Source organism: Stegostoma tigrinum, chromosome 17 (genome assembly GCF_030684315.1).
Source record: "Stegostoma tigrinum isolate sSteTig4 chromosome 17, sSteTig4.hap1, whole genome shotgun sequence".
Lineage (NCBI taxonomy): Eukaryota > Metazoa > Chordata > Chondrichthyes > Orectolobiformes > Stegostomatidae > Stegostoma > Stegostoma tigrinum.
In genome coordinates this window covers 53,568,064-53,592,554 of record NC_081370.1, presented here as the reverse complement: position 1 = coordinate 53,592,554, position 24,491 = coordinate 53,568,064, and the positions used below count along the sequence as shown (strand labels likewise).

Genomic DNA, 24,491 nt, shown 5'->3' with positions numbered 1-24,491 from the left:
ATTTGAGACGGATCTACAGCAATTTATTTTCTGTTTATAGAACGAGAGTACTGAGTAGGACGCTAAAGATGAAAATAGGATATATTCTGCCAAGAAACAGAGGTTCAATCAAAATCTATATACATTGAAAATGTTTTTACGTATGACTGAAAAAGTTTTACATTTTCAATAAATTTCAATTGGAGTCCATTGACATGATATTGGTCTATGCAGTACCTGTTCTTCAGGTGGAAACTGGGGGTGGAAGGGGGTGCAAAAGGGACTTCATGGCATAATTTTCTATGTACCATCTGCAAAAAGACTTGCCTCTTGCTTATATTAATATGGGTCCTAACAATTACTTCAGGAATTCCTGCAAAAGGTTCTACCACTTACTTCAACAAAACTCAAAACAGAAGTATGATTGTTACTAGTCATGGAACAAGTTTCTTTTAAAATACATTGCACTATCTGTCTCTGGCTGGAATGTTTTCTGATCACCATGAGGTCATCTACCTGAACAGAGATCACAGACTCATAGAATCCCTACAGTTATATTGGGGAGGAAATGGCCTAAATGGTATTATCATTGGACTGTTAATCCAGAGACCCAGATAAAATTCTGGAGTCCTGAGTTTGGAAATCCCACCACAGCAGATGGTTTAAAAAAAAAATCTGGAATTAAGAATCTAATGTTGACCATTGCCGATTGTCAGAAAAACCCATCTGGTTCACTAATGTCCTGTTAAGGAAGGAAACTGCCATCCTTGCCTGGCTTGGCCTACATATGACTCCAGGCCCACTGCTAAGTGCCCTCTGGGCAATTAGGGATGGGCAATAAATGCTGCCTTTTCAGCGATGTCCTCATCCTATGAATTTTAACAAGTATGGAAACAGGCCACTTGATCCATCAAGTCTACAGTGACCCTCCAAAGAGCATCCCACCTAGACCCACCCCCCACCCTATCCCTGTACCTCTGCATTTTCCACGGCTAATCCACCTAACATCCTTGGTTACTTTGGGCAACTTAGCTTGCCCAATCCACCTAACCTGAACATCTTTGGACTGTGGGAGGAAACTGGAGCAAACTCATGTAGAAAACCCATGAGATCTGGGAAACGGTATCACAAAACAGTTGATTCTCCTCAAAAAGCACATTTGGATTCTGATAAATAGGTAGAGGATGAAAGAGGTGAGATCCAAAAACCGTGCCTTCTCTGGCTTTAACAAGCAAAAGAATTGACAGGAACATAAAATTGTTTTGGTTTATTAACCAAATTAACCATATAATTTATGTTATCAGACACAAATCTCTATTCAATCTTCCTCACCCACACTTCTGAAAGGCATCATTAAGGAACAATAAATAACAGATATTGCCAGAGAAATTTATCAGGTCTGACAGCTCCTGTGGAGGGAGGAACACAGTTAACATTTTGAGTCTAGTGATCTTTCTTCAGAACTGATAGCTAGGAAAAGGTGTTACTGATGCTAATGACAGGGGTGGGTGGAGAGGAAAGGGAGTGAGCAGGTAGGTGATGGCTCTGCATTTAGCATTTAGTGACAGGCAACTGGAAGCTCAGGACTGAATGTAGGTGTTCTGCAAAGTGGCAGACAGTGTTTCATCTCCCACCCCCACAATGTAGAAGAGACGTGAGGAACATGTCACTTCAACACATCACACCACATTTCCTTGCCAACATTTGGGTCTCAGGCCTGCTGCAGTGCTTCAGTGGGACTCAACTCAACAGCAACACTACATCTTCCATTTGGAAATTACAGCCTTCTGGACTCAATGTCAAGTTTATTAATTTTAGACCATGAACACCACCTTCCATGTTGATGACCAGTCTCCCACATCCCAGGGCTTGTCATGATGTGGGTTGCTTCCAGCACAGCTATTTTTGCCTAGCCATTGCCCCCATTTATCATTCACTTAGCTTCTCTTCTGCCCCGGCTTACTAGCAATAATCCTTTTCACCTGCCTAATTTGTTGTCTTTTTTTTTCCCCCTGAGATAAATCGCTACATATCAGCACACCCTCTCTCCCATCACCAGCTTGTCCACCATCCCCACACACACGTACCCATCATCAGCATCAATACCCTGTTGCTTAGTTGCTACCATTTCTAAATAAAAACATACTAAACCAGGAATGTTAACTCTTTTTTTATTAAACTCTTGACAGATTCTGCCTGGCCTGCTGAGTTTCTCCATCAATTTCTGTTCCTGTGTGTTTCAGATCTCCAGCATTCACAGTTCTTTGTTTCATTGTAATAAGTTAGTTGGATTAAAATTTTAAAAGTGGTTAACAGTGACCAAACCATTTGGGAAACAGTAGAGTGATGATAATGAGATTTCCTTACCTGACAAAATAGTACTAAACAGCCAAATAAAGATCTACAAACTTGCATATTAGTCATACGGTTCTCGAACACTTTCAAGCTATGTTAAAAAAACCCCAAAGATTACATTGTCTACAGAGAACCAAACTCAGAGTTGTTGAAATGACAAGAAAAGGAAGCAAGCTGTCAGATACTGTGACAATTAAGGCTATGACTCACATATGGTCCCCCGGCACAAATAAACTCCTCATTTTTTTTTAAAAAATGCTGGTGATTTACTGATGTGACACAATTATTCAATCCATGATAATCGCATCATGTTTTTTTACCATCCTGATGCAGAACTAATTAAAATTGAAAGATCTGATTAGTTTAATTAATAGCAACGTTCAAGCAGAAACAATAAAATAAATCCTGGTAATATATTTTCCATTTGGAATCAAAATTTCTGATGATTATGGACATCAGCAGCACCTGCATTTGTAAAAAGTTGTTTAAACCTCCACTTATCCAAGTTTGACTATGTACTGAAATACTATCCTTTACAGAGCAACTATAGTTTACATTCTGAAACTAATGGAATTGCTCACATATACAGCAATTAAATTATAAAACTCAGCAACTTTTCAACAACAGAATAAATGTAAGCAAATTGTTAAAAGCAGCTTTCAGACACATACTTATGGAGAGCAAACCTTAATGGTTCATTACAGTGAGCTTGCAATTGTTTGAATCACCTGGGAGATTCAGAATGTGCGGATAATTAAGAGGCTGCTTTACAAATACCTCACAGTAAAGGCAGCAAATTTTTACTGGGGATCAAATTGCTTTTGCAGCATCTTGTGTGTGTATCAGTCAATATTAAGCTTTAATTTCATTCAAAGACATTTGTTGATTTACACGTCTACAAAGATTCTCGGGAATGGATTCAATTAAAAATATCCCATCTATTTCAGTTTTAACTAACAGGCAATTTACACTGCAATAATTCGTCATCCCCAATTAAGAAGAAAATATTACATAATAATCCAGCAGGATAATATTTTCAGAATGTCAAATCTAATTTGTTGATTTTTATTCTTGACTCCAAAATAAAACTCTGACATCAAAAGCACAATGCACAGGATTAGTACCTGCATGTATACAGTACAAATAGGTCCCATTGGGACTTTTAAGATTAGTATTTTCCTTCCAGACACTGGCTGGAATTAGTGAGAATACCTGCAACTATACTGGCGAGCTGCTGAGTGCGAGTGATGGGATAGATGCTGCGTGCCTGTGCGATTGCTGCAGCTATTTTCTTTGCATGCCTTTCTTCTCCGTAGATCCTCAAGATGGACGCAAGCGACTGTTGATCTAAGGCATTCACCACGTCAGCTGCGGTGGGCATGTCAGGGTACCTACGCACAAGAGGAGCCAATTAATTTCTTTGACGTCATTTTCATTGACAGAGGTGAAGCTTCACAGCAGAGAGAGAGACGGAGCTGAAATGCGGATGGCATACAAGAATTTTTGAGGTTCTTTTTGGCAACAAATAGTTTAAAAAGATATTTCACAGTGCATCTTCATCTTCAGATGAAAACCTAATTAAAACTACTTTAGTTGAAGTCACAGAATATTAGGTTGGAATTCTAATTTTGACTCACTGCCAGGAATGTATGAAAATCAACAGATTTCAGAAATTTTAGCCTCCTGTTCTTTTAACAAAGATATATGCTATACTTAGTCAAAAGTAACTGAACCCCAGTCTAAAAATAAGTTTGCTGTGTGGAGCAGAGCTCTCTTTATTGTCTGCTTACAAATTTAGAAGACAGATCAGTCAGTTTTATGTATTGAATGAAATAGAAATTTAACTACTCCTATATGGAATAATTCATACGTACAAAACAACTTTGTATTCTCAGAATTTATCTTGAATAACAAACATTTATACTTCATCCTTCTGGCAATTAATAAGCAATATCGATTCCATATAATTTAGGAAATTAATCTTATAATAATTAATAGGTTATTTTCAAGAACAAAGATTGAAAAGCTTTAGCTGTTGGTAATTTCAATTTGAATTCCTGGTAGAAAATACATGTTCAGACTGACTTCCATCAGTTTCCATCACACAACTCATGTCAACTTAGATACAAATTATTGATAAGCCAAATCATGCTGATGCAATCTTATTGACACTATTTCATCTTCAACAGTTTGTAATTTGCTGACTTTGGACCAAATGTAGCATGGTTTAAAACTTACTCTCAATAAGAGTGTTTTGTTCTCTATTTGTGAAACAAAAAAGTGTGCTCTATATGATTTTTGATCTCCATGGCACAAATCATTTTAGAGACAAAGCAGCAGAACTCTGACATGCTTTTAGTTGTCTCAAAAATAAAATGAAACTGTGAGCAGCATCTTGACATTTGAGTGTTATAAGGCAATGTACTGCCTACAAAATGAGGAGAAAGACTCTGAGTGAATTTGTGGAAAATGGGATCAAGATCCTCTATTCCAATTGATCACAGGATTGACTGACAATGATTATACAGCAAAGACCCAACCCAAATAGTTTTAAACTTGATACTCTGACAAGGATTACATGATTTATCATGTCTGCTATTTTGACTGGTTTGTCTTGTGCTGTATAATGTTCAACTGAGTCCAGTTCAAAAGACCATCCTCCCCAAGAAAAACACTGAATATGGCTTTCCCTTCTGGATTCAAAGTGTTGCATATTTGTTCACTTCTGGACCTCAGTGGAGGAAGTAATCTGTAAAGCCGTACTTTATTGTATCAAGACTCACCTTTGAGGCAAAATTAATTGCAAAACATCTAATTTCAAATGGATTGGTATCTAAACAGAGAACTACATAAGTGTGCTCCTGAAAATTTTTGCTAAAATTGTGTGCCTTTCATCCAGACCTATACAGTTGGCTACTATGATCACCAAAAAGAGTAAACAATCTGAGTGCTTTAAAACTGATGGCTGCGCAGATCTTTCAAATCTATCATGACTGTACTGCTGCCTATTCTAACCCACAAAACATATTCAGTTCAGTGCATCAATTTGCAATGCATGAATATATGGGACAGACCGGCAAGTTCCAGAGACTTCCAATTATTTCGGGAACAATGATCAGTTTTAGGTTTTGAGTATGTGGGGAAAATTTAAAGAACTATACAGAAATTCAGAATTCCAAATTCGTCTAGTGACTGAAAACATAATGCGAAAGGCAGAAGGTTTTATTTTAAACAGCTCCTAAAACTTGAATTTATTAGCACAAGTAGGGTACTGAAGCCATTTCACTCTTATTTGAAAGGGATTTGATAAACACAAAGAAAAATAATTGAGGCCACGGAGCAGAAGAGGCAAGTTAGGTTTCAGTAATTCTGTTCCATTGTGGAATTTCAGTGACACAGACAGGATGAACTGAAGTGCTGGTCAGGGGTAGGAAGGTTTCTTTCTGTATTTAAATTTTAACAAGTACCAAAACAAAATCATATTTCCTCTATTATATCCCTGTTAGTTCTAACCACCCAAAAACCCTGAACTGCACAAAACAGTCCTCGAAGAAAAAACACAAGGCTTATTTTCATAACAAATGGACATATCTCAAAGTTTAGCTGAGGGAATCTAATTGGATAAATTTGAATTAATCGAAATTCAGTTACAATTGTCACATAGTAGGAAATATTTAGGCATGTTTATTAACTTCAGAGGATTCTGTATTGTTAAATTGCATTAAGTTCAAATTGGATAAGCAATTTTCAAAGCCAATAATATAATAACAACAATCTGTAGAATCCATAAAAAATTATATTCGACATTTGCAAACACAGTATTGCGATGCTGCTGCTTGAAGCCAAGATACTTTACCAAAATAAAACAAATATTCAACATTTTCCTTATTGCTAAGAAATTGAAATAAGAAAACAGCATTATTTTCTATTCACATTATGCCCGAAAATAGCTAGCAGTAAGCTCTTAATTCAGACACTCTTGTCTGCTTTCAAATCTGGCAGATATATTATATGATAGAACCATGTTTCCCGCAATCACTGCCTACAGAAGAAGGGTTAAGTGGATTATTATGTCAGTTCTTATGATTCAATATAAAACAGTTTTGCCATGAGAACAACTGCAGTTTCTGTACAAACCTGTCCCCATCCATTCTCATGTCAAGTGGGCCATCTTTGCTTAACGCAAACCCTCGCCGTGGGACATCTAATTGCATAGAGGAGCAGCCTGCATCTATGACAACTCCATCAAAAGTGTCTGTATCCACACCCGATGCCACCAACAAGCTCTCCAGCTGGCTGAATCTTCCAAGAAGAGACTGAACACGACCACTAAAAGAAAGAAGTCACAGAAAAAAATATATTCTTTGCAACAGTATTGAGGACAATTATGATGAGAAATCCTGTAACTTCCTTCGGTCAAATGTTGAAAAATATGGAACTCCTTAACATATTTAAGGGCTATCAAACCAAGCTACTGAAAAAAAACTATACCATTATTAATTTCTCAGTGCAGGATATCAAATATACTTTGTTCTTCAGTAGGGTCATTCTTCGTCAGAAGAGCATGAATTCTGAAGAGTCGTATTGGAATCAAAACGTTAACTATTTCTCTCTGTCCAAAGATACTACCAAACCTGCAGAGCTTCTTCAGCACATTGACTTTTATTACAGTTGAGCATCTTTTGTTTGTCTAGCTAGATATAATTAGCTAGTTTGTTATTTGAAGCAGTCTTGACACTACTGCATCTGTATTCACCACTCCATCTTCTGGTGTACTTATTGACTTTGTCATGGAGTACTTCAGATCTATCTCCAGGTGTCTGATTACAGATCCAAATACAGAGTGATAACTTGGTTCCACTGCCAAGCACATCGTCTTGCAGCCAACTGATTTACCTCCCCCAAAGAAGGCTGCCACTAGTTGGCACAATGAAAACTGAGAAGAGTAGACTTGAGTCAGCATGAGAAAAACTGAAGCTGATATTGATATTTTAAAATAAAACACATACTAATTTATCATTTCACATCACTGAAGCAGATAATATGGTCATTACTGTGTCGCTGTTTGCAGGAGCTAGCTGCCTGCAAATTGGTTTCATGCGTTTGCTACATCATAATGTTGACTTTCCTTCAAAAACTACTTCAGTAACTCTAAAAGATATTGAGATATCCTCAGGTTGGGGAAGATGCTGAATAATTGCACATCATTTTCACATAGTTACAAAATTCTTTGAACCAATTCTATCAAAGAACAGGGACTGGAGATCATTCACAAAGAATTTGACCAAAAGGATCCACAAAGTTATTCTGTTAACTGGTCAGATGTTAAATCTATATCTGTATAGCATCAAAGAAAGAAACACAAACGAAAGAAAGCCTGCAAAAAGTTAGCATGAGTTCTTTACCATTCCTTAAATGGATCAATAGAAACGCAAACTCCACAACAGAATTAAGTAATTCTTAGGAAAACAAACACCAATTTGTAAGAAGTATTTGCTTCCCAGCTTCCGAGCTGCTGGTTATTTTTCCACCCACTTTCTGGACAATGTCATGACTTACTAGGGTGGTGCACTGAAATCAAACTTCATTGTCCCTGGATCATCACAACAGTGAAAAGGTTTCATCAAGCAATTCCAATCTCCCCAATTTACCTAGCAAACTCTGGTTAGTACAAAACAGTCTCCAGATTTCCATTTGTAACCAGAAATAACTATTTATAACACACAAATTGTTTTCAACCAATGGCAATTAGGAAATATGAATCACTCACTTATAATTTTACAACTTTAACGCAACACTTTTTAAACTCCCCTTCACAAACTGACAGACACACAAAGACAGACAATAAATGAATATTGAAAGTGGTCAAAAGGGGAAAAAAAAGATCATGGAAACACAGTTAAATAGCACCAGCCTGGACTATATGATTCAATGAGTTGCTTTCTTTGTCGTGCTTTTAATTCCTTTATAGTTCTTTGCTGATGACACAGGGCTATTTGCCCGCTAGTGTTCTCTTTGATTCACTGGTTGATATTTTGTTCTTTCACTGTCATTAAAAGATGTCTTACTCGTTCTTTGACAGGAGATTTGCATAGAAAGCTAAGTGGAAGACAACTAGCTGTTACTGTAAAATTTCTGGTACCCCACACAAGCTCTTTCCACGTTCGGTCATTCTTTGCTTCACTGGTTCCACGCAAGACAGGAGCACCTAGACAGAAGCCAATCAGAACATTGTTGTTAAGTAGCTAACCCTTAATTTGGTGCCCATCAATTCCATGGTCTCTGCTTCTGCTCTCTCTGTTCCAAGAAAAGCACAACATTGTATACAACTCGCAACACCCTTTAACCATGATTTTATTACTTAGTGATCTCTTTGCACAGTCATTTCCTTGGTTTAAAAGGAATATCTTTTAGTCCAAAGTAAGGCAATAAAAAGATGTAACCTTTAGAAGTATTAGATCCTAGCAGAGGCTTACATACCCTATACTTAGCCAATAGCACATTATGAAGAATGTAGGACCGTGTGCTGCAGTTCAAGTGCTTCCTAAAGCTTTCAATTTTGTCTGTCTTCAATTATGGTACTGGCTGATGCTGCTCTGTGATCTCCTACATTTTTCACACTGATTCTCTGCTTGGTATATTCTCCAGTGAGTGGATCCTGAACTTGCCGCAGTTTCAGCTTCATAGGCATAATTCAGTTCCCAAGTCTGCACTCAAATCCACAGAATCCCACGATATGAATGTGCCTGATTCTGTCATTGTAAAATGTTACAGTAAATATTGCTGAGACAGTCAGAAGTATAGTATTAAACAATGGCCCTATTAAGAATGAAATATTACCATTATCAGAATTAATAGTTTCAGCATAACAATTTACATACACAGTCGATTCAACAGAATTATTCAAGAGAACAGGGAAGTTCTCTCTGGATTTCTGGCCAATATACATGGCAGCCAACTAACATTACTAAAAACAACAGGACAGTCATGATGATGGAAACAAACCTCCCAAAATTCATCTCCTTGGTTCCCAAAATTACAAATGGTAACTGTGCATCACATCTACTTCATTGGCAGTAAAGTGATGTGATATATCTTGGAGTTGTTAAAAAAAGGTTATTCTTTCATTAATTTCAATATACAATAGGTATTCCAAGGAAAATTTATTCAAATCACCATCTGACAATTCTGGAACAAACAAAGTAGGAAATAGGAGATAACCAAAACTATCCAATGCAAATCTTTGTCAACTTCCCTGCCAAAGTATACATTGATATAATTAATTCAGAGAGACAAAAGAGAAGCTTTATAATTTAGAGTTTTAAAAAAAACTCTTCAAGGGAAATAAGACTTGTCAGGTGATTGAAGATCTGTGCTCATGAGATCCTTTTGTGTTTGAGTACGATTTTCAAACTGCAGCGTTTTATAGATGTCATACACTGTCGGGATTCTATAAATCAAAAGCACATTTACAAATGTAGCTGATAAATCCTGCACTATGGTGCAGGCATTTTTTTATGTTTTAGAAAAAGTCTGATGTTAATTTATTGATGCATCTTGAGGACTATAAATTAAATCAGTTCATGAGATGTCAATTAAGTCCCAGCATGCAGGATTTCACAGCTTCAGAAGAACATTTTAAATCTGCGACAATTAAAAGGTAGGTAAAAGATGAAGAAGTTAGGCAAAAAGGCTGCTTCATAAATTATTTGGGAAATATATGCCGTATTATCTCTTTCACTCTAGTCCCAAAGTAATTTGTTATCTTTCAGTCTTATTTATGGTATGCCAGTTATGATCAGATATTATTTAAGTTGGTTTTAAATTTTTTTCAAAATTGAAACAAAGGTATAATGCCATGAGTTAGGTCAGACAGACTAGCTTATGGTGCTTAAAGTGTCATTCAATTTTCTTGCTGTAATTAATTCTTTACTAGTCAAATCAAAAAGTCTTAACTTCCCTTACTTTTGTTCCTCAACACTGAGTTCATAACATACACATTTGTTGTTAGCTAATGAGAACTCACTAACTTATTTAGTTAATTTTTCTCTAATCAGTACAAGTGTCCTGTGTTATAGTGCTGGAACTAAGTCACTTGAGAACTCCGTTCACTCGAAAGGAACAGTCTTTGAAAACGATGTCAATGGTGCACCAACTCTCAAGATCTTTGCAGAATTTATTGGGAGTTCTTGTACCAAATCCAACAGCAAAAACAATTGAATGCCAAAACTAACACTGAGAACATAAATTCAGCAACAAACTTCTGAATATCACATTTCCACCACTCTTGAGCAAGAGACTGCTTTACAGAAAACGTCTATGCAATATCCCAAAAAGTCTACTGGTGCTAAACGATGGAAAGAAATTAAAATATTTTACCACTCAATCTTGTATAGTACACATTGCATTCCGTAATGCATACACATTACAATCTTAAGCATTGTAAGCCAGTAAAAGTCAAAATAATTGATCAGGATAAAGGCACATTACTGAACATTAACATTACAATAAGAAACATTATTGCCTAGACTTCTGCGCCCATGTCGGGTGTGCTGAGATGGGTGAAATTTCGGCTGTTTCATCCAGGGTTTTAAGACTAGCTACCTGGATGTCAGATTTTCAGTATAAGGGAGTAGCCCGTAAGAGTGTTTGATCCAGGAAGAACTGGAGATGCTGCTGGGTGAACGGGCAGCTGGCTAGAAGGCTTGCCCTGGGGATCCAGAGCCCTGTTTGAAGTTTAAAAGTAAATAATAAAGCTTGAACCGCTCCTTCAGCCCTCATACTCTCAGGTAATTCCAACACATGCCAACCCATGCAACAACTGGATCTTCATACCCTCCTTAGCAAACCAATGCACCTCCACTCACTCCCAAGGATATTTATATGCCACTGAGTGACAACCTATGCCTTACATCCATCCGTCACAAACCCCATGGACAGAATTTGACTCATGCAGAGATGAGAAAATTGAAGTTTGACAATAAAATTTCTAAGTGTGCACTGTAAACTTCAAACTTCCTTATAATTACAAAAACACTAATTCCTAAATAACCGTTTGCTAAATTTACATTCATTCATCTAAATAATGCCTTATAATAACAAACATGTAATTCAAATACATAATCCCTTATAGCAGCAAGCACTAGAATTCATAGCTCCTCTTTGAAGAATCTATAACTACTGGTAGCTGTGAATCAAACCGTGTGAAATGGCAGTTACTGTGGTAAAAATAAGAGGGTTGTACAATCAATCATGCAGCATGAAGCTAGCAATTGAAATGCTCAGACTTATGTCAGTAGAATTAGTGAAATAACAAACAAATTTTCTTAAACACCCCATCCAAATGCTTATGGGTCAGAAGTTTTAAATGCTTTGTCAGTTGTCTTTGAAGGGTCCTTTCAACAGTAATGAATTTATAGGCTTACTTTTTATGCACACTTAAGTCCGTCCACTTTTATGGATTTCAAACAATACCTTATCTTCCTATAAAGGACAGACGCAAAAAAGGTGCCTGCCTCACCTATCAAAGGGATACAATGGCTAACAGCAGGAATGCATCAAATTCAGACCTGTTCATACACAGGTGTTCGCGGTTTCCCAGTCCAAGGCACTAAAATCCCACTTCAGTTGAAGCAGCTGATAAATTAAGTTTTAGCCCAAACCCTTTCTGCCGAATGAATGCGCAAAGTCCTGAGTTTGGGGAGGGGTTTGCCATTTGTTGGCTAATCTGCTATTTCTACCACGATAGAGTGGTACTCCACTGTAGCAAAAATCAATGCTTAATTTTCTTTCAGAGCATTGATTCTTTATTATCAATGATGACATTAGATGACGCACTGATTTACAGGAATTCAAACAGACAGTGATCTTCAAAGAGTGACTGCTGGGCAGCGATACAATACAAACTGATTAATCCTAGCTCAGATTAATTGAAAATATGTGGTTTGAAGACATACGGATTCAAAAGAACCACCAGAAATAACCAGAAAATCAAATAACTAGTTCAATTCACAAATATTATGCAATCCATTCAGTTAAAACACACATTTCCAACATCTAAGATTCTTTACTTGAATTGTTAATCTTGGATAACCAAGCTCTGCAATTTCATGGCAAGATACATTTTTATATGGAAATCACTTGCTTTAAAGACCAAGTAGGATGAAAGTGAGAAGGTGACTGGAAAGGAAAAGCAGGGTTAATTATGACACAAGGCTTGCTGAATGGGGTGAGGGGGTAGTGGCAATGTCATTAATTAATTCAACATGTATTAACTGTGTATATAGATCAGTAATTGAGGTGTTGTGAATGGCAACTACATTTCTGTTTCTATTTATCAAACAAATTAATGGTCAAACTTCATACTTTTAGAGCTGTATATTTCAATAGTCACTGTGAAATATTAACAAAAGTTAGTCTTTTGAATAGGGAGTTATATTTCTGTTCAATCATGTTTTACAAATTGAAGAAATAGGGGATTACAAAGAAAACGACAGTGATCACTGTGCAGATCGTAATTGTAAAAAAGTGTTCAGATTTTTTTAAGAAAACAATGAATAGTTTTCAAAAGGGTTTTGTAATACACCCTCATTCAATATTTAGTTTTACAAATATTTGATATTTCTAGGCCTTACTTAGAGTGCAGTATTTATCATGCAGTATTTCTTACTATAAATTACTGTTCACTTTCATCAAGTCCACATATTTATTTGTTCCAAGTAATATAGTTTTACATATTTAAGTTAACAGCTGAGACATTGAGCATTTACTAATTAAGAGAGTGCAAGAATTCACTTAATATGTTGAAAAAATTGTATTGTGGAGACTGAGTTGTGCAGTTCCTTTTCTAAGACTTTAAATGCAGAAATGTCATTGTAATCTGTGATTTATTAGTAAATAGTTAATGTTATTAACATTTTTTTCACTGGATATTGTTAATCCAAGCTTTCATTCTGAGCCTACATTTCGATCTAAAGTGAAAAGCTCAGAATCTGTCAACCAAGAAATTTAAATTCATTCAAGCAAACTTCATAAATTTAATATGAAAGTAATACATTTCCTGACTTGAAATTCTGAAGCCACACAGCCTAGTAAATTATAACAAGACACCCTCCACTCTTCTTGCTCAGGTGTTTAACACCAACATATAATTTCAAGAGACATACTTTAAGGCTTTTGACGAACTAAGTGCAGTAGCATTTAAACTTTTTCTTCACAAAATATTCAAGTTGTTTCTCATATGATAGAAGCTACTTGTTGACATTTAAAGTGACATTTCATACAAGATACATGTGCTAATGCATAAACAAATAAATGTAATTTTAAGCATCAGTTGTATTTGCAATTTTTTCTGACTTGAGATAACTTTTTAATTGGAAAATGTACAATCGAATCTTACAGCTCAAACGAGTTAAAATTCTAACTAAGCTTGAACGTAATTGCACGGTTCAGTACTCGTTCAACTCTTTACTCTGCTAAGAAATACAATTTTTGTTAAACTATCACTATTTATCTGGTACAGATTTTAACATTAGTTGTAATGCGTACAAGTCTAAAGCTTTTCGGAAACACCATTAGCATATCAGTTTTTCATAACAGTGGTTTATTTTGGCTACTTAATATGCACCATCCAATATTTCTTACTGATACAATTCTCTAGATTTTCCATTGACCGACTAGCAAGCCTCTACCTTGCTCGAGAGGATGAAATAGTTCAGAGCACTCACATCTTCTTATACATTGGAGCTGATGCTGTTCCACTACTCTAATACAAAACAGGATGAGGTCCACTGATGATTCAAAGACTAGCAAATTTGCACCACTGTTGGATCTGAAGGTTTCTTAAGAATAGATTTCAAACTATGGTCTCGTACTTAAGTGCCCAACATTTGCAATACAGCTAGCTGAAAGGGGTGGAGCTGGAGCTTTCAATCAGCAATGAACTATAATATGTGCTTACCTAGAGGTGTCAAGTTTTTACTTGGTAAATGTCTAACATAAACATAAATTCTTTCCCCTTACATATTTTTAATTTGTGATTCATAAAATTATTTATTGAAACAGTAAAAGTTCAGTATTTTTTCCTAATTACTATATTCAAGTGGAATTACCAAATAATTATACATATTCCTAAAATATGCATATATTTTTTCAACACTACTATCTGTTTACATTTAAATTGGAGTCATATGGCTGACATCTGCAAAACTTTCAAGTAATTTCAGAACATGTGAAGGTTAACCGATGAACTGAACCCCGGTTTCATTAAGTAAAAATTACATTCTATAATGTGGGATAAACATTTTAAAATATCCATATGTAACCAGTAAAGTGACAAATACATTAGAAAAACATAAGCTCACATTTTTGAAGTACAAATTGAACTTTACAAGTATATTTAATTGTAGTGACGTTTACTTGAGTGAATGAAAGGTTATTCTCTCGTTATATTTATTTTACTAGAATTGCCACGGTATTTAAAGTAATGCCAAGATTTCATAATTGCTAAGTAGTTTCCAGTTGGCTACGAATCAACTTTATACTTTCAATATTACAGACAGCAAAATTCTGTGTTCTATTTTGATAAAAACTGCTTGCTCAAAACAAATCCTCCTACCTAAACATTACAAATTTTCCTGCACAATAATGAATTCATATTTCATGAAAGCTTTTGAGCTGCATAATTAAATGCATCTTGGATTTATAGGACATAAAAAACAATGCATAACTCATGTATTAAAAGCTTTCTGGGGCCCGGAACCTTCCATCGAACTAAAAACTGAAGAAAGAAAATGCAACTATTTTTATATTGCATGGCCCCAATGGGTCACATCAATCATAAATTTTTAAAAACGTGCCTCAGAAAATGAACTGTTGAAAGAAACATGCTGTTAATGGTTCCTGATGGCCAGACAACGGTGCTGACGTAATACTTAGTTGAATTTCATGAATTATTCAGTTTTGTTTATAGAGATGTCTTATGCTATACAACAGTTTATAAAATAGTAACAGTCACTTGAGAGTTTGCTGAAAATACTAAAACACCTCCTAGTGGTCACATCAGAACAGCATTGACCGAGGACTCTCAACAGGTCATCTTCCCAGTTACAATTTGGAGTGTGGAGAAAATAAAAGCATATTTTAAAACGTTTAGAACATGATAGCATCTTGATTAATTTATCGTTGAACATAGTTTACACAAAAACACAAGGACAACATATTCTGCTACTATATTATACCACAGTGCATCTTAAGCAGAAATTGTAAATCACTCTTGTAAGATAGCAACAGTGCTTGAAATAAGGTTTCTGGGTCAGTCAATGTATTTTTGGTGCATCCACATGTGCAGGCCTTTCAATTTGATGAATTGTCAGCTGGAATTTTCATTCCCCAATTTAGCAATGCCTCCTTTGCAGGGAACTAATGCATAAACCTCTGTAAAAGTCAAAACTTTGAGACTTTTTTTAAGGCAAATTCTACATATTAGAACCAACTTTTAATGCCAAAAGCAGAAATTACGGGAAAAGCTCAGCAGGTCTGCCAGCATCTGAGGAGAGAAACCACAGTTAATGTTTCAGGTCCAGTACCCTTCCTCAGAACACAATGTTTAATGGAGGGAAAAAAAAATCAGAGCTAACATTTTGGGTCCGGAGACTCTTCCGACAACTTCTGCTTTTGTTCCTGATTTACAGCATCCATAGTTCTTTTGGTTTTTACAACTTTTAATGCATTTGTTTAAAATATGACCAACAAGCATAGCCACACAGCACAATATGGTTCTGAAAAGAATCCACAAGGTAATAAGCGATACTGTGCTCACACCAGCATTTCTGGTGCATCCTTCTCTCTCACTTTGTCTTCATGAAGAAGCCATCCTCACCACCCACATCTTGGCAGAGATAGTAGCAACATCAGCTAAGCCTGTAGTTACATCACTGCTCATAAGTCAAAGGAAAAGAAAATAAAAGGAAATAACACACTGATTGCTCTTGATCCTTTACTAGACCTTGATTCAGGGAATTGCACCGAGTCAGCATTTGCAAAGGTCTGAATGACAACTTTCAGATATATAGGAACATGAGTATGTCATTCAGTTTGACCAAACCTGGAGTACTGTATGCAGTTTTCATTCCAGCACTTAAGAAAGGATGCACTAGCAATGGAGACAGCTCAAAATAGATTCACAAGGCCAATTCCTGCAATGCCGGGGCGACTTATCAAGAACGGATAATCAAGTTAGACTCTTATTCATTACGGCTTAAAAAAATGATGAGTGAGGTTATTGAAACAAAGAAGAGTGATTAATGTATAAAGCATATTTCATTTCATGGAGATGTGTGATCTACGAAGGCCAGGGCTTTTATCCCCTACAAGCTCCAAGGTTAGGTTAAGACCCTGGAGTAGACCAGTGGCCTTTTTTGAAGATTAAATATGAGATCCTAGGCATTTATAAAGAGAATAAATTCATGAGATTCCTGAGCTTCATAAAATAAGTTTTTTTTTTCTGTTTGAAGTTAGAAAATAAAACAAACAAACAATCTGCAATATAGAAAAAACACGTATTCAAACATCCAGAATTAAACAAAAGGTAATGGTGAGTTAGTAGACAAACATTGGTCAAATTTACCAGAGTACATCAAATCGAAAATGTGGTCAAGACTGATTCCATAGATTTCTCAGCACTCTATCCAGGACTTCATAAAATTTAAGTAAGTAATATCTCAGTTAAAATTTGTCTCTTTCACAAGCGATTCCAATTCTTCACTTTTAAAGATCTAACTCTGAAACACCTTTAAAGCATATCCACCTCAACTACTCACATTGTGGTAGTTCAAGGCCACATTCTCCAAAATTCCTGAGACAATTTGCATGCATGTAATTGCTGGCACAATTTCAGTTTTATACAAATAGTTAACCTCACTGAGCTGATGCTGATCCTGAATTCCCTGAGCTCCAAGACCCAGCGTTTTGATCTTTTCTAACAGAGATGACCTACTTCGAAGACTGTGCCCCACTGTTTTGACCAGGCTATACTCCAGCTTCTAAACACAGGCTGATCCCAATTCTTTGCCATATGATCATTAACAACGAATCATATCCCAGTTATGCAATCGCTTCTGTCAAGATTGCATCCCACTAGGTTTCACAAGGTTATGCTTCAATATCTAAATCAGTGTTATAACTACAGATCTGAACTGCTTTGAACAAAAGTCCTACTATCCATAGCCAGCTTTGCCCATGCTGCATGGAGCCAGCTAACAACAGCACTTGAGCAACATGGAGTCATATATTCTTTGACTTTCCTCTCTTACAATGTGTAAAACTGACCCCTACACTACTGTTTACTGACCCTTAAAGTCAGAGACAAAAAACATGGAAACAGGCCCTTTGGCCCTACTCATCCATGCCACCCAAGTTTCCTAAACTATTCAGAGTAGCCTACTAAAAACGTTACAATAAGTGCAACCAATGTTCCTGGGCAGGATCAAATGTAATTAGCAGCAGGACAGCCATTGCCCTGAAAACTACACTATCCGCAGGTTGCTGGGCCACAAAGCATAAAGGGATACACAAGTTGGATTTTATTGCAATCGGCAGAGAAAATAAATCTCTTGAGAGGTGTAACGTTTTCTTGTTACTTCATCAAAATAGAGATCCAAAGTATAGAGTTGGACATTCAAACCTAATTGCTGGGGGCCATCAAAACAGGTTCAGATGTGAGCTAACAGAAGCCAACTTTTTGGAATAGAAAAATGAATTGTGAACTTATTTGGCAGTTAGAGAGAAGTCATGTTACCAACCAAAACTTGTATGTATGATTTGAACTTTCACTGACAGAAAGTACCAGGAAAATGAGAAGCTCCTTTCTGCAAACTGACCTTTTAATTTCAAAACGTCTGCAGACACCAATGGTACAATGATAAATTCTGATTGCACGTGCTCTTCTTTGGTGAAACATAAAACCAACCTTTTACAAAATTAACTAAAAATAACATTGTTTAAAATATTTTTTCTCTTCAACTATTCATTTTTTCACAACTAAGTGTGTTAAAAATCTTTTAAAACTTTGTTTAAATTTAATTCAGAAATTGTTTTGCTACTCCAGGCTGTCAGTAGATGTAGTCTTTTCATCATTCATGACTTCAGATTTGGCCACCTTTTACCTTTCTCTAATTTTAGTCTGCAATTGCATGCAAGAATGGAGCGTATACCATATGTTTTGGATCTGCATTAACCGTCCATGTTTTTACCCACGTCAGTTTCAGAACAACGAACCTGACCTGATGCTTTGTTAAAAATATCTCAAGAAAATCTCTCCAACCAATTCTTAAAACCAGTACCTACATTGACTGGCAAGTCCATCTTACAATTTGTAAATACATCCACTTCTTCCAAATAAGCAGGAAAAATAGTACAACTATTCCACCTCACGTGACTGCAGCAATATACTGCATTCATCAACAGCTTTTTTGAATTATTGTTTAGCAATTAACAGTAAGCTTCCTAAATAAATACAACAGAAACTGAATTATGTCATGGAGTTCAAAAAAACCTCAAAATTTGCAGAGCAATGAAATTAAAATTTCAATGAGCACATGAAGCTTTAAAATGACAGTCTGAAAACAAAGACAGTACAATGGCAATTCCTGAATTACAAAAATGCATTAGATGAGAAAGGTTACAAATAAATACATCATATGTTATAATAATCTTGAACTGATAAAGATAATTATCTTCTCAGTTGCCTCCTGGCATGCTTGAAAGACGGCTTTTTATGTCCAAAGCTGTGCAGGTCTTGTCCCATATCTAACAAATCCTTTCACACATACGCAAGTCTCAAAATCTATTATTTATATTTAAAATCTTGCACAAAAAAAAATTGTTCCTGACAGGTTTTTCCAGATTATACTAAAAATCAAAGGAACTCAGGCTGGTTTATATTTGACATAGTTGTCAGTAGCTATTAACTACTGTGTTCACATATTCGATGACGGTCTTAATCCTTTCATTCAATACTTCCACGACAGTGTGGCAGGTAGCATTCCCTTTGGTCACATATGTAGTCACTTGCTGGGGTGGGTGAAGAGGTTTTGTAACAAGATCTGGACTTGCTGAGATTCTGAGGTGTCTTCATCCATCCTCATGGCCAATTATACTCCTGATTCTGAGTAATTTCAGTGAGCAACTTACAATTTGCATGTCCACATCCTTACATTTTGGCCACTCCTCAATCCACAGTGGAACATGTGGTAACACCATTGGCATCATCTGTGGAGGCACTGGCAGAGGTCCAATGGGCAAGTTTGTGCTCTACCTGACTGCTTCCTCAGTCTGGTCACGGATGACATGATGTAACATTTGCTTTGCAGTCGACAGACATCAGAACAAATACTGATTGACAGAAAGCTACTAACTTTTGAACAGGGAGCATCATGAAAAAAGATACCATTCTGAGGTTAACTAAATGATCAGACTTGTTGTTGTGGACAGTAAAGATGAATGTTAAGCAGTTAAGAGAGTTTTCCAGCTTTATTCTAACTGTTAACACTGAGTGTAAGATTTTGGGGTTCATTTAACCCTAACAGTGAGACTTGCCAATTGTAGCTATATACCAAATTGAAAGAACTAATCTAATGGTCTACTTTTACAGACCATCTCAGGTACAAAGTACAAAACTTTCTTATGTTTATCTTAACATAATGATATGTTATGTTCAAATCAATGGATTCAGCTGATATATGATGGAATACTGGCTCACGACCCTTGGCTAACTGGATACATGTATTTTGCTCTCTTCTATTGACTGAAGTTTCGTTTGTGTCTTGTTTCTGCACACTGAACTGCTGAGAGTTACAATGATTCATGCTTGCTATCAACTGCTATCTGTACATGATCTATGGACTGACAAAAACCAAAAGAACTGCAGATGCTGTAAATCAGGAACCTGGTTCTGAGGGAGTTTCACCAGACCCGAAACGTTCACTCTGATTTTTTCTTCACAGATGCTGCCAGACTGAGTTTTTCCAGCAACTTCTGTTTTTGTTCCTTAACTATGACCGTTGCTTAACAATGCATGAAGAGCACATGATCAATTTCACATTCGCTGGACAGCAAATTGCTCATGCCAAGTGTTTCAAGATTCTTAGAGGACTTCACAGGGTAGATGTGGAAAGGTTGTTTGCTCTTGTGGGAATCCAGGACCAGAGGCCATGAATTCATAATAAGGTGTCACACATTTAAGACAGAGATGAGGGTTGTGAATCTGTGGAATTCTTTACTGCAGAGTTGGTGAGGCTGGGTCATTAAATATATTCAAGACTTATATTTTTAATCAATCAGGGAATCAAGAATTATGGGGCGAAGGCAGGAAAGTAGAGTCGAAGATTATCAGACTGACCATGATCTCATTGAGTCACAGAACAGACTTTATAACACAGTTCGGGTCCTAGTTAAAAAATAAGTGATGTCAGTTCCTTCTAACTCCTTCTCAGAAATGTCAGTCACTTATGGGATCATCAATTTCATTACAGCTTAGTTTAATAACTTCATAGATCTCTACCAAAATAATGAGATACCACCAGAGTAATTGGCTGACTGCTCAGATGATATGTATTGTCACCTCCTAAATGATAAATGTCATGCCAAAAGTTTCAATATGAATTTCTACATGAGTCAGGCAGAGTGGTTCAGAATGCGTACATGTTGAAAAAGAGCTGCTGTTACTGTCCCATTTATCGCTGTCCTTGGGCTCCCCAGTTGCTGCAGTTCCAGGCATGATACCATACATTAGCTTTTCAATTTGTGACCCTCACAGCACTCTGCCACACCACTGCACTCAGGAGTTACAGTGGGTTTTTGACCGCTTTTTTGTACACTCCCGGAAGGGGAAAACCTCAAGATGTCTTCCGTATCATCTGCAGGTTCCATTCTAGACCCTGGAGATGTATTCCTGCTGAGAAGAGGTAAGTACATTGAACTACACTTTAGCCCTTTATAGACTTCGTTAAACCCACCTTAGCACCCTACTGGAAAGAACATTCAAGGGATTCAGAGAGAATTTTGATCAATCTTTCTTCAAGTTTAAATTATTTGCCAGGCTTGGCTTAAATTCTTGGTTTAAAAAAAGCATCCTTTGTTCAAAAGTTCGATAAGAAACTCGGGATTCTGATCTGTCATCATGCCACACACAGCCGGCGTTCTTGATCCTACTTCTTTCTATGACGAACAGACAAGCTTATAACTAAAGCTTTTCACAAACAGTTTCTGTCATGTCATAGCTGGGTATTGACATGAAAAGGGCAATTCATGTTAGTGAAGGAGTTTTGGTGCCCCATTGTCAGAGCTATCAGACTGTAATTAAAACAGATAGGGGATTTTCGGTACCTTTTTTTAAACGTTTTTTTTTCTTTGTTTCTTCTATACATCCAATTGGTTAAGCAATATGAGATGCTTTGAATAAACATAATCAAAGTTCACTACCACCCTGGTATACTCTCTTCACCCTTTTCTGTCAGGCAGAAGGTATAAAAGTTTGAATACATGTACAAACAGATGCAAGAACAGCTTCTTTTCCAATGTTATCAGAGACTTTTGAACAGACCTCTCAAATGTCAATTCCAATCTCCCTCTCTGCACCTTCTGTGGCGCTGTAATACTGTATTCTGCACGCTGTTCTGCTACAATGATGCATGGTACAACCTGCCTGTATAGCATACAAAACAACATGTTTCACTGTATCTCAATACATATGACAACAATAAAATCAATCGAGTGAAAATAGATTTAGTCAGAGGACTATGTGTTGCTGACTGAAGTGTATTTCAAACTAGACAATCACAATAATATGGGTGTTCCATCAGTTATGTTTGGCTTAATTTCTCACTTTTCTTTGTTGAATATTATGGTACTACAACTGTGTATGAGTACAAACCTACATTTCTACAGCATTTAAATCAGAAGGCTGAAATCCCCTCAATTTAATTTAAACAGTCAAATCAATCACAGTCAAAGTAACAGTGAGACATTGTAATTAGTTCCTGCATTGCTAGGCTAGAAGAGGAAAATGGACAATTAATTAGTGATCGAAGTCCTGACTGCAATCTAGTAACCTCTTCTGGAAATTGTATTTGTGGTGTAATGTGAAGGTAGGATTATGTCGCCCTGTTACTGTCTCCATTTTCTGCCAACATCCACTGTCATGAACAAAACTTGAGGAACAATCGCTGTTGTCAGTTTCTGACACCTCCCACAACATGGGGTACCACAAGGTCTTAATGGGCATCAGTTGGCTAGTTGGTTTGCAATGCAGAGTGATCCCAACAACCTGCCCACATCATCTGAGGTTCCCACAAAGGACTCTCCTCCTCAATCTCTCCCCTTGCCCGAGTGGTGGTGATTCTCAGGTTAAACTACTACCAGTCATCGCTCTGTAATGAGACAGCACCCTTTTGGTCTAGTAGGACTGTAACACCTTTTACCATTAAGCATATGAAAATTAGAGTTACTGCTGTTTAGGAGTGGGCAAAGTCAGAACGAAAACAGCTGGAAGATTATTACTGGTATGGTCTTATCTTTCTGTGAAGTTCAGACTCAACAAAATGTAGGTCGTGAACAGGAAGCTTGCTTTTTCAAGAAACAGTTCGAAAAATGGAATCTATCCCACTGTTACAGAGGTATTAGTCAAACCCACATCCTCTCTCCCTTATCTGCCATGCAATGTAGCCGGTATCTCAGTTGCACCCACACAGAAAAAACTGGATTTACCAGTTAGCCTTCTCCATGTTGCAATGGAAAAGATTCAAACCTTTACCTGGGGTCTTAGATCGGAAAAGGAAGTTACAGGTCTTAGTTATGCAGGAAAAGCAAGAGAAATTTCAGCTATCCATCCAGCAAATTTACAACTGATATCAGGAAAATGTTCTTCAATACATGGGATAGTGCTTTGGACAGAGAAATGGAGGTGGAAAGCTTAGAATTACTTCAGAAAGAAGTCAGACACTGTTCTGTCATTATAAAGGGCTGGAATTAGTTGGGCCAAATGGCCTTCAACCATCATAACTGATCTGTGATCTCACAAATTTTTTAAGTTACTCATACATGCAGTGAATTACAGTATTAACATGCTGATGCACCAGCTGTCTGCAGCTAATTAAACTGGAGCACATTTCAATTTACAAGATAAAGAAATAAAGTTTAATGTGATTTTCATGACACTTAGCGAAAATTTCCATTGTGGACAGGCCCTGTTTGCTTAAAAAAAAGAATTTAAATGAGAAAAAAGTACACTGTATGACAGTAGGGAAAAACATATTAATCCATGTACAAGGCACCAAGCAAGAAGCTCTTCTTCACGATTCTAAATCTTCAAATGTCATTATTCCTTGTACTGTTGTTTTTAAATTATTCAAACAAAAATGCATTGGAGTTTATTGTTTTTGCTGGAAAATCTGACAAGTCTGGCGGCTGTTTTATTATTACGTGTCACCATGTGAAGCCTTGTTCCATTCTCAAACATTTCTATTAAATAAGACAGATATCTGTAGAATATAAAGCATACCATGGATTTTACCTAGATGCTAATATATAAGTAACTACAAAATTGTGTAGTAGACACATTTCTTGATCGTACTACTGCTAACTATTTCTAATTTTTGTAAAGTTTGAAATGCATTATTATATTGACATAAAGACTCCTCGTGGTATTAACACTATTATTATTCCAGAGATCCAGGTAATATTCTGAGCACCTGTTTGAATCCCACCACAGCAGACAGTGGAATTTGAATTCAATAAAAAGCCTGGAATCTTGAGTCTAATAACCATTGTCAATTGTTGGAAAAGACCACTTGGTTCACTAATATAGTGTGGAGCTGGAGGAACAAAGCATGCCAAGCAGCGTCAGAGAAGCAGGAAAGCTGATGTTTCCGTCCGAGACCCTTCTTCAGAAGACCCTTTTTTCTGAAGAAGAGTCCCGACCCGAAACGTCAGCTTTCTTGCTTCTCTGACGCTGCCTGGCCTGCTGTGTTCCTCCAGTTCCACGCAGTGTTACCTCTGACTTCAGCGTTGGCAGTTCTTACTATCTCCCTTCTTTTATTAGTGCTTCTGCATGATTGCACAAGCTGAAGCTACAACCCATCCACAGTTAGTTAGAACAGGCA

At 36.7% G+C, this 24,491-nt stretch overlaps 1 protein-coding gene across 1 annotated transcript in view; it reads right to left on the bottom strand.

Moving 5' to 3' along the window:
• Positions 1–24,491, bottom strand: part of mettl15 (methyltransferase 15, mitochondrial 12S rRNA N4-cytidine) — a 118,182-nt gene that overhangs the window by 29,189 nt on the left and 64,502 nt on the right. Inside the window, exons 3-4 of the mRNA XM_048545702.2 lie at positions 6,472–6,663; positions 3,547–3,725 (exon numbers count right to left, since the gene is read on the bottom strand). Of these exons, the coding sequence (XP_048401659.1) occupies positions 3,547–3,725; positions 6,472–6,663 (371 nt within the window). The remainder of the gene's footprint in view (positions 1–3,546; positions 3,726–6,471; positions 6,664–24,491) is intronic.